We start from the raw sequence: 11849 nt of genomic DNA on the forward strand, positions 1-11849 counted from the left end.
GCCCCAGGTGTGTGACTTTCTAATTGGACCACGAAAACAGTATGACTTCAACCTTTCTCTTGTATTATTCCCTTTGGGAGAAGCCAGGTACCGTGTTGAGGACACCCAATCAGTCCATTGGACAATTCCATGCAGGTGTTGGAGACAAAACTAGGGAAATGCCATTCCTTGAGAGCTGGGCTCAAAGAGTGACACAGTGTCACATCTACAATGTCCTGTCCACCAACCTGTCATAGAGCAGGCACTGGAAGGAGGTCACACAGACTCACGTCTCCTTGGAATACACATCGAAGGATTTGGGATGCTTCTTTTCTTTTTTAAAGATTTATTTATTTATCATGTATACAGTATATATGACTGCAGGCCAGAAGAGGGCACCAGATCTCATAACAGATGGTTTTGAGCCACCATGTGGTTGCTGGGAATTGAACTCAGGACCTCCGGAAGAGCAGTAAGTGCTCTTAACCTCTGAGCCATCTCTACAGCCCTGGATCCTTCTTTTTTATTTCCTTTATTTGTATTTTATGTGTTTGCCTGCATTGATGTCTATGCATCACAGGTGTGCAGTGCTTGTGGAGACCAGAGGGGAGAGTGAGATCCTCTAGGATTGGAGTTACAGGTATCTGTGAGCCATCGTGTGGATGCTGAGAATGGAACCAGAATCCTCTAGAAGAATAGCCAGTGCTCTTAACCACTGAGCCACCTCTCCAGCTTGAGATTCTTCTTTTTAATTTGATTTTTTTTTTTTTATTTTATTTGAGACAGGGCTTCTCTGTGTAGCTCTGGCTGTCCTGGAACTTGCTCTGTGAACCAGGCTGGCCTCGGACTCACAGAGATCCACTTGCCTCTGCCTCCTGAATGCTGGGATTAAATGGGTGCACTAGCACACCCAGCTTCCTTTGTTTTTATTTTTATTTCTTTTTCCGATGTGTTTATTTTTGTTTTATGTATATATGGGGGTTTGCACATATGTCTGTGCATCGTGTGCATGTCTGGTTCCCACAGATGCCAGAAGAGGGGACTGGATTCCCTAGAGCTGGAGTTAAAGGGAGGTGTCAAACACTTGATGTTGGCTCTAGGAGCAGAACCTGGATCCCCAGGAGAGTAGCAAGTTCCCTAAACTGGTGCACGTTCTCTCCAGCTCCTTCGTTTTTAATTTTTGTTTTATTTTTGAGACAGGATCTCACAGGTAGCCTTGACTGGTCTCTAACTCACAGAGATCTGCCCGTCTCTGGCCCCTGAGTGCTGTGATTAAAGGCACAGGTCACTATGCCCAGAAAGGGAGCCTTTTTTCTTTACAACTAACAAATAGTCATCCTGTTTGGTGGAGGGCTCAGAGCAGCCAGCCCTGGAAGATAACTTTGTGGGTAGAGTGCTTGCTGCATAAGACTAAGAGTTTGAGTTTGGGGCTGGAGAGATGGCTCAGCGATTAAGAGCACTGACTGGTCTCCCAAAGGACCTGGGTTCAATTCCCAGCATCCACATGGTGGCTCACAACCATCTGTAACTCCAGTCCTGGAGGATCCGACACATTCCACCCTCCTCTCTGGGCACTGTATGTACATGGTGCACAGTCATGCAGGCAAAATATCCATAGGCAAAAACAAATAAAAGATTAAAAAAAAGAAGAAGAATTTGAGTTTAGATCCCTAACACATACATAAAAAGGCAGGCCTCTGTAACTCCAGGACTGAGATTGTGGAGACAGACAGATCCCTAGGGCTCCCTGGCCAATCAGCTTAGCCAATCAGTGAGCCCTGGGTTCATCTAGAGACCCTGGGATGGCAAGATGACTCAGATGACCTGAGTTTGATCCCTGAAACCCACATAAAAAACAAACAACAAACAAAAATCCCAGACGTGGCCATGGTAGGCATCTGTAACCCCAGCAACCCTACAGTACAATGGAAGGCAGAGACAGGAGAACCCACCTAGAAGTTCAAAGGTCACCTAGCCTGGAGGACGCAGGGTGGCGGAAACAAGAGAGACTCTGCCTCAACCAGATGGAAGGGGAGAGTTGACTCTTCAGAGTCCTCCTCGGGCCTCCATGAGCTCGCTGTGGTATACACATGCACCCGCACATCACTCACCCATAGTAGAAAAATAGAGAGCAATAGAGGCCGGCACCCAAAAGATGACCTTTGGCCTCTATACATGCATGTGGGGACACATGTACACACACACACACACACACACTCATGTGAAAAGGCAACGTGGCCTCTCGTGCACCCCACTCAGGAGTTGCTTCGTGAGCGTGTGCATCAGGAGACAGGCCTGGAGCCATGGAGGATGTCTTCTGGTGTTACCTATGGGCCAGGCGTGATGGAAATGGAGATCACAAATCCTCCTTCTGCAGTAGCTCCATAGGAAACACATGATCTAGAGAGGTTAGGAAAAGACCACCAAGTCAGGTTCTTCTCGGTGTCCACTGTGACCAGCCTGGCTGACTACAGCCATGACCATGGCTGATGTTACTCAGAAAGTGTCCCCCTCAAAGATGTCCACCTCATCAAAAACGCTTGAGGATCTTGTCTGACAGTCATGTAACTGCAAGCAGCTTGGGGACCAATGAGGCCACCAGACCCTCAACAGGGATCTCTCAGAATCGACGGATACCAGCAGGAGCTGAGCTCTTAGAGGCCATTCTGCGCTTCCCACTGTTGTGAGAGAGGAGAATGTCCCCTCTGAGGTGTATGCTTCCAGCAGGCCTTGGGGCGGGACTGTTCTGTCGCCATCCAAGAAGGCAATCAGCAAAACCAGCAGATCCAGTCCATTCCGAAATTCTTTTAGTCTTGGCCTATGACCTCTGCCCTGTTTTCTCCACTGCCCCCTGCCCCCGTTTGTTAGCATACATTATTTTCATAGTGTTTTTTTTTTAAAATACTACACACACACACACACACACACACACACACACAAATAGACATCAACCATTAAGCCAGAAGTAGTGGTCACACTTGAAATACCAGCGGTAAAGGAAAGAAGACCAGTAGTTCAAGATTGTCCTCAGCTACATAGTCAGTTTAAGGTGAGCCTGGACTATATGAGGTCCTGTCTCAACTCCTACCCGCCCCCTCTCCCCGCAAAAAACCCCGCAGCACCTTGATGTGACAGGTGCGGTAGGTGGGAGATGCCTGAGGAGTCTACTGTCCCAGCGTGACTCAGAGCAGTACTGCAGAAGCATTATCTGAGCCAGATCAGAAGGACATTCCAGATGGGGGGACATGCCTGGACAAAGGCAGAAAGACAAAGTGTTTAGGAAACTTCAGTGATTCACTGTGGCTGTGGGGAGTAGGATAAGGTAGACAGCTGTGGGAGATAACGTCCTCAACAAGTGGCAGCTGGATCCTACGTGTGACACAGGGAAACCGCTGGCTTACTGATGGAGAGAGCTTGTAGCATTTGGAAGGGAAGAAGAAGGACGTGTGGGGCTCTGCCATGGAGCGTGAGAGCGAGCGCTGGGGATGTCAGTGAGGGAGCTTTGTTTGGACACGTGGAGTCTGAGATGTTCATGGGCATGCCAGTGGAAATTCCAGTTAGGTCTGTGTTTAGAAAGCTCTGGCCTGAGTAGCAGATAAGACAAGTGGGCTGCTGATGGAGAAAGTCGGGGTAAACAAGTGAGGCATATGTTCTGTAGGCAGGGAAGAGATGGGGAATGGCTTCAGTAGTTGGTGGTTTTTTTTTTTGTTTTTTTTTGAAACAGGCTCTTATGTGTGCTAGGCTGACCTTGATCTTGCTATGTACCTGTAGATGACTTTGAATTTCTGATTCTCTTGCCTCTATCTCCCTGATGTAAGGAATACAGACATATACTGTACCGTGCCTTGTGTGTGTGTGTGTGCGCACACTGGGAGTCAAACCCAGGCCTTGTCAGGCAAGTGTTCTACCACTGAGCTACATCACCAGCCTTAGTATGGTTGATTGATGATAATGGGGATGTCACAGTGGACTCTCAGGTATGATAATCAAGTGTTCTAACAGTAAACTACACACTCATCTTCACCTTTCTCATTTTTTTTTAATAGGGTCTCAATATATAGCCCTGACTGTCCTGGAACTCACACTGTAGACCAGGCTGGCCTCCCTCGAACTCAGAGAGCCACCTGCTTCTGCCTCCCGGTTCTGGGATTAAAGGTGCGTGCCACTATGCCCAGCTCCTTCTTATATTTGGCTTTTTACACTTTTGATTTTATGCATATGTGTATGCACATGGGTATGTGCATGCAGGAATCTGTGGAGCTCAGAAGAGGCGTGGCCCCCTGGAACTGTGGTTGCAGATGGTTGTGGGTGCTGGGAACTGCGCCCAGGTCCTCTGGAAGAGCAGCAAGTACTCTTACCCACGAAGCCATCTCTCTAGACCCTGCTTTGCTTTGCTTTTGAAAACAGGATCTCTTGCAGTCCAGCTTGGCCTTGAGTTTAATATGCAACCAAGAATGACCTTGAACTCTGATTCTCCAGCCTTCACATCCATCCCAAGCATTAGGATTACGGTAGGAGCCACCAGATTTTTTAAAAATTTTATTTTTTATGTAATTTTGTTAAGGTTCTATCTGCATGTATTGCCTGCAGGCCAGAAGAGGGCATCACATCCCTTTATAGACAGTTGTGAGCCACCATGTGGTTGCTGAGAATTGAACTCAGGACCTCTAAGAGCAGCCAGTGCTCTTAACCACTGAGCCATGTCTCCAGCTCCCACAGTTCCCTTCTTATTGTTTAAAAGCAAATATATTTTTTTTTAAATTCTATTCATTTCTTACATTTTTAACATCTTTAAAGTCAGGGTGAATTTTAGTTACAGGCATGCCATAGCTTAATTGATAGATTTTTTTTTCTTAACACACAGTAATAGTATATATTATAATTGATGGTTTCATAGATTTATTTTTTTAAGATTTTGGTTTTCATTTTATGTGTATGAATATTTTGCCAGCATGTAGGTATGTGTACCACATGCATTCCTGGTGTCCACAGAGGCCAAAAGAAGGTACCGGACCTCCTAAACTGGAGTGTTGGACAGTTGTTGCTGCCATGTGGGTGCTGGGAACAGAATTTGGGTCCTCTGCAAGAGCTTTTCACAGTTGGGCCGCCTCTGGTCCCTGATATCACACATTTAATGAAGCACAGTCGTGCTTACATTAAAGGAATGTTACAGTCAAAACTAATTCATACAAGATGCTGAGCCTGGTGGCATCTGCCTCCAATCACCGCTACACAGCAAGACTGTGTCCAAAACAAAAGATAAGGAAGTGATGCAGAGGTTAAATACATTGCCAACGTCATCACATGCTGTGAGAAATTTGGAGCTTCGGGAGGACCCACATGGCCACTGAGAATGACCTGGGTTCAAGAGGAGCATTCACAACCAGATGGAGCATCTGGGAGTCTAAGTCCACTATAAAAGGTTCTTGGTGGGCTGGAGACCACCACAGGAGAAGGGAGCAGACGGGATAGAGGTCCTTGAATAACGGGTGATGTTGTAGATCTATGAATATTGGGTGGGAGAATTGGGATCACCTGTAAAATGTTGATCCCGGAAATGGAGGCTGAACAGAGGAGGGGACAGGCCAGCTGCCATCCAGAGAACTGTGCCTCCGCTGAGGTCAGGATGTCATGGGGCTTCTCACACCTTCTTGGGTGGTGATGCTACCTGGTACCTGGTAGGCATTCAGTGTTGTCCAAGGAATGGATGAGTTTCCCTATGACCTTGGACAGGTTTGTGCTCTTACACGCTCTTATATGCTCTCATATATTCATGTACAAAATGAAAGCATTGCCTAGAAATAAACAGGGCCAGATGGTGGTGGTGCATGCCTATAATCCCATCATTTAGGAGGTAGAGGCAGGAAGGTCAGAGGCTCAAGGTCATCCTCAGCATCATAGCAAGTTGGAGGCCAGATTGAGCTGACAGGACCAAAGGGATGTAGAGCTGGCTCAGCAGGTTAAGGAGCTTGCCACCAAGACTGATGATCTGAGTTCAGCCCCTGGGACCCTCATAGCAGAAGGAGAAGATTGACTCCTTTAAACTGTTCCCTGGCCTCCATACATGTGCTGTGGTCCACATACGCCTACACACACAATAACCAACCAAACAAAATTTAAAAACAAAATCTAGGGCTGGGCATGGTGGTGCACACCTTTAATCCCAGCACTTAGGTGGCAGAGGCATGTGGCTCTCTGTGAGTTTGAGGCCAGCCTGATCTACAAATCGAGTTCCAGAGCTATTACACAGAGAAACTATCTTGAAAAACAAAAACAAACAAACAAACAAACAAAAAAAAAACAGATGAAAAAAAATAAGAAGGAAAACAGTAGAGATCTCAGAAAGCTTCTCTTTCCGAACCTAGGCAATGCGAGGACAGTGGTCCAGACCTGGCTGTAGATCATAGTAGCCAAGGCTTTGTGTGAGACCACTTCGCTCACACTCAGGGGAGAGACGGAAGTGTGAGTTGTTTGGAAACTGTCCCGGTAACTCAAATGTGCCATTTGAAAACACGTGCCCTCGGTTTGAAAACTAGATGAAGGCTGGGACCCCATCCGGGCTTCAGTGCTTAGAGTCGGGCTGGTGACAGGCGGCTGGGACAGGCCTCTCTTCACCTCCCATCTCTGTCACCCGAACCCCAGCCCCCTAACACACAGAGCACCGGCACCCGCTTTTCTCCACCATAAATTGTTGACGTCAGCGCAGGATTTTCCTGTGTATCCCAGGATGTTTAGCCCCAGCCTTAGTCTCCACCCACTAGATGCCAGTAACACATCCCCCATTCAAAACAAAACTGTCTCCAGACATTGCTAAATATCTGAGTGGGGAGGGAGGCACCCCTAATTAGAATTCCTAAGAATCTCCATTCTCTTGCCTGCCCAAGTTGCAGATAGAGACCAGGCACAGATGGAAGGCATTGCGCACCAAATTTAGTTGGGCCCAGCAGGCGTGGAGGCCAGGGCTGTACACTATTAACACAATAGAGGGACTGCATGCCAGCGGGCTGACTGATGTGGTCTCAACCCAGAGGGAGAGAGTTTTCCAGAACTCTCATTCCCGGATTCGCGATCAGTCACAGGAGGGCCTAGAGCAACTTCTACAGGCCAACAGTCCCCCGCTTTCCGGGAATGGACAGAGGGGATGTGGGAGTGGTGGTAAGGGATTCTTTCCCTCTGTAGATAATTTCCTGGCATCATCCACGGCTCTGTCTGATTGGTGGAGCGAAGAAGAGGAGGAACTTTCCAGCTGTGGGTGCCTGGGTTCCTGGAGGCATCTGACATGGATATTGATTACAAAAGTCTGAGTTGTAGGGTCTGGAAGACGGAGGCTTTGGGGCTGGGTCTAAAAAGTGGCTTGTTCCCACCCTAAGGGATGCAGAAATTGTGGGCACAAATTCCTTAGAGCTGGGGTGGGAAAGCTGTGAGCATCTTCACGAGTCTTTCGCTTGCAGGTGGCGGTACCTGAAAGAAGACAGAGGATGGGAGGCCTGGAGGGAAGCAGGGAGGGGGGTTGGGAGGAAGGAGGAAGGGCGGTTTCCGGCCTTTCTCCGGTTATCCCGCAACTCACTCCACCTGGAGGCTCAGAGCACCCAAAAGCAGGACAATCCCGAAGATAGATAAGAGCAGAATCTTAGCGTCCCGCAGATCGTAACTTCCTGCAAGGAACCCAGGGAGCCGTGGATGATCCCGCGAATCACTCCAGGGAACCAAAGGGGTCCAAGGGGGAGCGTAAGGAATAAGAACCTGGAAAGCAGCGCTTTCGGGGCCAACAAGACGCCTCCTTGCCCTCACAGGTGGAGCAGTTGTACAGGATGGTGCTGCCCCCTGCAGGAGACAATAGGAGCAGCGCCGGCGAGCGAAGCCAAGGTCTCCACCCTTCCAACCACCCAGCTTCCTCAGGCTTGTCAGTTACCCTTTTTACTTACGGCAGGCGGGAGCACAGAGAGCTGAAAGGAAGGACCAAGAGGGGTGCCTGACCTTTTCAGTCACACTCCACTTGGCTGCAAACCCCAGGTCGCCCCTCGATTCCTTCCCCATCAATACCTTCCCTGGTATACTGGGGGATCTTGGTCTTCTGAAGCCATTGCCAATATGAAGGAAGCGAGGAAATGGATCTTTTTATCTCTGGAGAGGCAGAGCACAGCTGTATTGCCCTAGGCCTCATGCCTTCCACGCCCCTTCCCAGATCAGCCCGGCTTCACCGGCCCCCACCCCAGCCTCCCTTGAGTCCCAGGATCCAAGGTTCCAGCTTCCCTCTGACCTCACCCATGACCCTCAGGACTCTGTGGGTCTTCTCTGTGATTTTGTTCATGGTCACCTCATCTGTGGAGATGGGAGAATGAGCTAGTCTCTCGGTAGGCTCCAGGGTGTTTTTGTTTTTCCTATTTCCTAGGACACAGAGTTCTTCCACACAGAGAGGCTAGTGTGTTTGTCCAGGGGGTGCTATGGACTGAAGCAGTGACTGAGGGGCACAGTTAGGAACTCAGGCCACCCCTTTAGGATACACAGGTGACTTTCGCAGGGCTAACCTTGTGTGTCTGGCATTACCTAAGGCAAAGGCTGAGAAATCGGGGGATGCCCATTCCTTCCACTGCTTCTCCATCTGGCTACTGAGCCGAGCCAGGCGGCTTGGCAAGGCATGAGCTGGGAGGCGACAAAAGATACAAGCCTTGGCAACGGCCAGGAAAACCCCAACCAGTGCCGGCACCCACATGAGGCCTGCTGGAGGATGGGTGGGAGCCGAACCCCCTTGGACTAGGGAAGACTCAGAATGCTCTGAGATTCGGATTCTAGCCCTTCGCGTAGGAGGTTCTAGACTGATCTAGAACAATGCCATTGTTTCACCCCTTGACTCCGGTAAAGCCGCCCCTGGGCCCCGAGAACTGGAGGCTAGTAGGAGAGAGGGAGAAGTCGGGGTTTCGGTTGCAAGGGGGCAATGGCCTTTACACGTCCGTGGTTCTGAAAGCAATTTTATTTTTCTTCCCAGAAGTCACAGTGATAGGTGAATGGCCCCTCCCAGGGAAGATGTGCATGTGTGCATCCACTCAGGAACCCAGAAACGCTGTCCCTTCCCACACTCTCTCCACTCCGTCAACTCTCTGTCTCCTCTCTGCCCAGGACAGCCTTAGGCCTTGGCCAGCTATTTCCTAGCAACAGGCTCACGGTTGTCTCAGCAACCAAGAGCTCCCAGAGGTCTCGGAGGCCTAGCTAAGCCCAGTGGCTTTTACCTCTCATCGGAAGAGCCTAGTGACTCAAACTCAAACAAGTCCCTCCTGCCTACGTGGTGGTGTGGGCATAAACACACGCGCAAACACACACACACACCCTATGATTAAACTAAATCTCAGTCTGCTCTCACACATACCATAGATATACCTGAGCCCGAAGAGTTGCTAGGCAACCCCAAACAGGCCTGGACATGCCAGGATCACAGAAGGACCATCACGTAAACACAAGAGTGGGCAACACTGATGGGAACGGAGATGCCAGGGGCCCCAAGCATCAGTCAGATACAGTGGCTGGCCCACACGTACATGAAAGAAGTGCAGGACATAAAAAATACTACCATCTTTCCCCATGCCCAGCCCCACTTACACAGAGTCCTCTAAAACGCTCGGAATTCCAGAAGGGTGCTCTAGCCCCACGCTTATGGGAGTTCTCCTAGCTCCCTTTTGTCAACCTAGGATAAGGTGTCTATTTTCAATCTCCCACAGTAGGTGGCTTGGGACGTAGTAAAGAAATCTCCCAGATGTCTTGGCCTCTTAATGGTCATGGTAGGATAAGGTGCCCACCTCCAGGAGGGGAAGCCACAGTCTAGGGGACAGACCACATTGGATAATTCAAAATATGTCCTTCCACCTAGTGCTCAAACCTCCAGAGTTCTGCTAAGTCTAGCCTGGGCAAAGAGGTGCTTCCTTACTTTTCCACACCCCTGAATACAGAGGGCCCATCCTCAAGCAAGAACAGGCTCGAGAAACCACGGATGCTTTCCCAGGATAAGCCCCGGTGTAGATCTTCTGGACCACTCGAGTTCTGGGAGCTGAGTCGGGGCAGCTCGATTTGGGAATCTCAGCCTACATCTAGGCTCCAGTCAGGTTTGGTGGGAAACCTGACTCTCATAGCTCCCACACCAGAACTAGAAAGAGGCTGGGGAGAGCCATCAGCCCCTCGGCTGACGACGCGTTCCTCCACAGGCAAGTGAAAGGCAGCACGCTCAGTGGCGGACAAAGCGTAAAGATCTGGAGTTCAGTAGGTCTTCAGGGTCTGGGAAGACCGAGTCCAGGCGGAAGCCATGTTCCAGAGCCACCCGCAGCACCTCCTCCAGGAAGGCAGGCGTGTTCGCCACCTCCCGCCGATCTTCTGGGCCCCCGGTCCACAGCGGCTGCAGCCCCAGTCTTTCATACTCCACGTCAGGGAGTTCCCGGGGGCGGGAGGCCCACTCTAGACGAAAATGTGGACCGCTCTCCGCCCTGTCCCCACTGACCACACCAAAGCGCTTGCGCATGGCACCCAGACACTCAGGGTCAGTACAGAAGAGGTTGGCTCGGAAGGTGTCCACCTGGACAGAGCTCAGCTCATAGTGGTGCGGGCCCCTTCGAGCAGAGAAGTGTACCAGGCGGGGGCTGACATCTACATCTGCATGGAGCAGGGCAGCTCTGGGGGCAGGGGTACCCCGAGAAGCTTCCAATTCCCGCAGGGCATCCAGAAGGGGCCGGATCTGGTAGAAGTCAGCCTCTGCCTTAAGAAGTGCAGTTTCTCCATACCCACGGGGCAGGTCCAGACGGCCCAGGCGCAGGAAATTGAGGATATGCCGGAAAGCCTTGCCATCTCTGTCGATGAAGTAATGGCCATCTCCTTGCCGGTTGAGATTGGCTGGCATAAGGGTGTCAGCCCTAAACATGGCCCCCAGCATGGAGTCTGGGAAACGAGTCAGGGTCTCCAATGTAGTGGAGTATAGTGTTCCCCCCACATTTAGGGTCACGGGGCCCCCAAAAGAAGGGGGTGAAGAGGACACAGGAGGGGGGGAAATTTTGGGGACTGTAAGAGACAAGCAAGGAGAAGGAAAAGGCAGAATCTCCTGGATTTGGGAAGAATCGGGTGGTAATGTTCAGACTCGCTATGTTGGAGGCAGAGTTTGGAGAACAAGACAGCAAAGTTTGTAGCTCACCCCAGCTACGTTGGTGGCGATTGGGGGCTTCAGGACAGAGAAATCCCCAAAAGGATGAAAGAACCGACGAAAAGAAGAGAAGGCAGCGAGGCAGGGCCAAGGGAGCTTTTGGTCCAGACGATTCTGATTCTGCGAGGTCAGCGATTCCCTTCTGTGTTCTTCAGACAGTGGGTTTCCGGAATTCAACCAGCAGGTGACGGTGGCGAGCACCAGCCGGACTCTGAAGGGCTCAGCTTCTGGGTTTCTAAGTAGATAGCTTTTGCAGTTAGGAGAGCCCACGCCGGGTTCCGACGGCCTGCCCAGAGGCCTGGCCAAGCTTAGGGGCGCGGGTCCCAACAGATGGAGGCGCAACTGATGGGGACCGGTGGCGAGCCGTTCTGTACGGCTGGAGAGAGAAGATGCTCTCGCAGTCAGAGCCGAGAGTGTCCCAGGACTCTGTTGGCAACAGCCGGAGTCTCGGGACTCGGGCGTTACCGCCTTCCTGGACTGTCGCAGCAGGCGCTGAGGTCCTCTCCACCCCCAGGAAGTGGTCTGAGGGCAGCAAGTCGGTGGCCCTTTAAGCGGCAGCCCCGCCCCTTAGCGCCCCGCCCTCCGCCCCCGTGGGCTGGCTGCCGGGGATGGGAGCCGGGACTCGCCGACGGGCGGGACGGGGCGGACGGGCTGGACGGGCCGACGCGAGCGGGGGTGGGATGATTCACAGGCT

The 11849-nt window shown here is 51.0% G+C and overlaps 2 protein-coding genes across 4 annotated transcripts; both read right to left on the reverse strand.

Annotated features, from left to right (window-relative positions):
• Nucleotides 1-6889: 6889 nt before the first annotated feature.
• Tmem95 (transmembrane protein 95) lies at nucleotides 6890-8794 on the reverse strand. 3 transcript variants are annotated; one of them, XM_042282287.2, is made up of 7 exons: nucleotides 8527-8794; nucleotides 8245-8301; nucleotides 8023-8103; nucleotides 7905-7951; nucleotides 7723-7803; nucleotides 7547-7634; nucleotides 6890-7440 (listed from the first exon to the last, which is right to left on the reverse strand). In XM_042282287.2, the coding sequence occupies exons 1-6, from the start codon at nucleotides 8690-8692 to the stop codon at nucleotides 7560-7562; spliced, it is 507 nt and encodes a 168-aa protein (XP_042138221.1). In that variant the 5' UTR covers nucleotides 8693-8794; the 3' UTR covers nucleotides 6890-7440; nucleotides 7547-7559. The 3 variants fall into 3 exon arrangements, with proteins under 3 accessions (XP_042138221.1, XP_006973480.1, XP_042138223.1); XM_006973418.4 differs by having other exon boundaries at nucleotides 7905-7925; nucleotides 8527-8789; XM_042282289.2 differs by lacking the exons at nucleotides 7547-7634; nucleotides 7723-7803 and having other exon boundaries at nucleotides 7174-7440; nucleotides 7905-7925; nucleotides 8527-8791.
• Nucleotides 8795-8932: 138 nt separating this feature from the next.
• Kctd11 (potassium channel tetramerization domain containing 11) lies at nucleotides 8933-11715 on the reverse strand. The gene has a single exon (XM_006973417.4). The coding sequence runs from the start codon at nucleotides 10889-10891 to the stop codon at nucleotides 10193-10195; it is 699 nt and encodes a 232-aa protein (XP_006973479.1). The 5' UTR covers nucleotides 10892-11715; the 3' UTR covers nucleotides 8933-10192.
• Nucleotides 11716-11849: the final 134 nt, after the last annotated feature.

The sequence above is a fragment of the Peromyscus maniculatus genome, chromosome 8 (genome assembly GCF_049852395.1).
Source record: "Peromyscus maniculatus bairdii isolate BWxNUB_F1_BW_parent chromosome 8, HU_Pman_BW_mat_3.1, whole genome shotgun sequence".
NCBI lineage: Eukaryota > Metazoa > Chordata > Mammalia > Rodentia > Cricetidae > Peromyscus > Peromyscus maniculatus.

Bases quoted from the DNA above. Each gene is read 5' to 3' on its own strand.
- Kctd11 (XM_006973417.4), bottom strand. From the start codon at position 10,891: ATGCTGGGGGCCATGTTTAGGGCTGACACCCTTATGCCAGCCAATCTC.
- Tmem95 (XM_006973418.4), bottom strand. From the start codon at position 8,692: ATGTGGGTGCCGGCACTGGTTGGGGTTTTCCTGGCCGTTGCCAAGGCT. The intron at 7,635-7,722 runs GTTCTTATTCCT...GGTTCCTTGCAG, and splicing joins CCGAAAGCGCTGCTTTCCAG to GAAGTTACGATCTGCGGGAC. The intron at 7,441-7,546 runs GTGAGTTGCGGG...GTCTTCTTTCAG, and splicing joins GCTCTGAGCCTCCAGGTGGA to GTACCGCCACCTGCAAGCGA.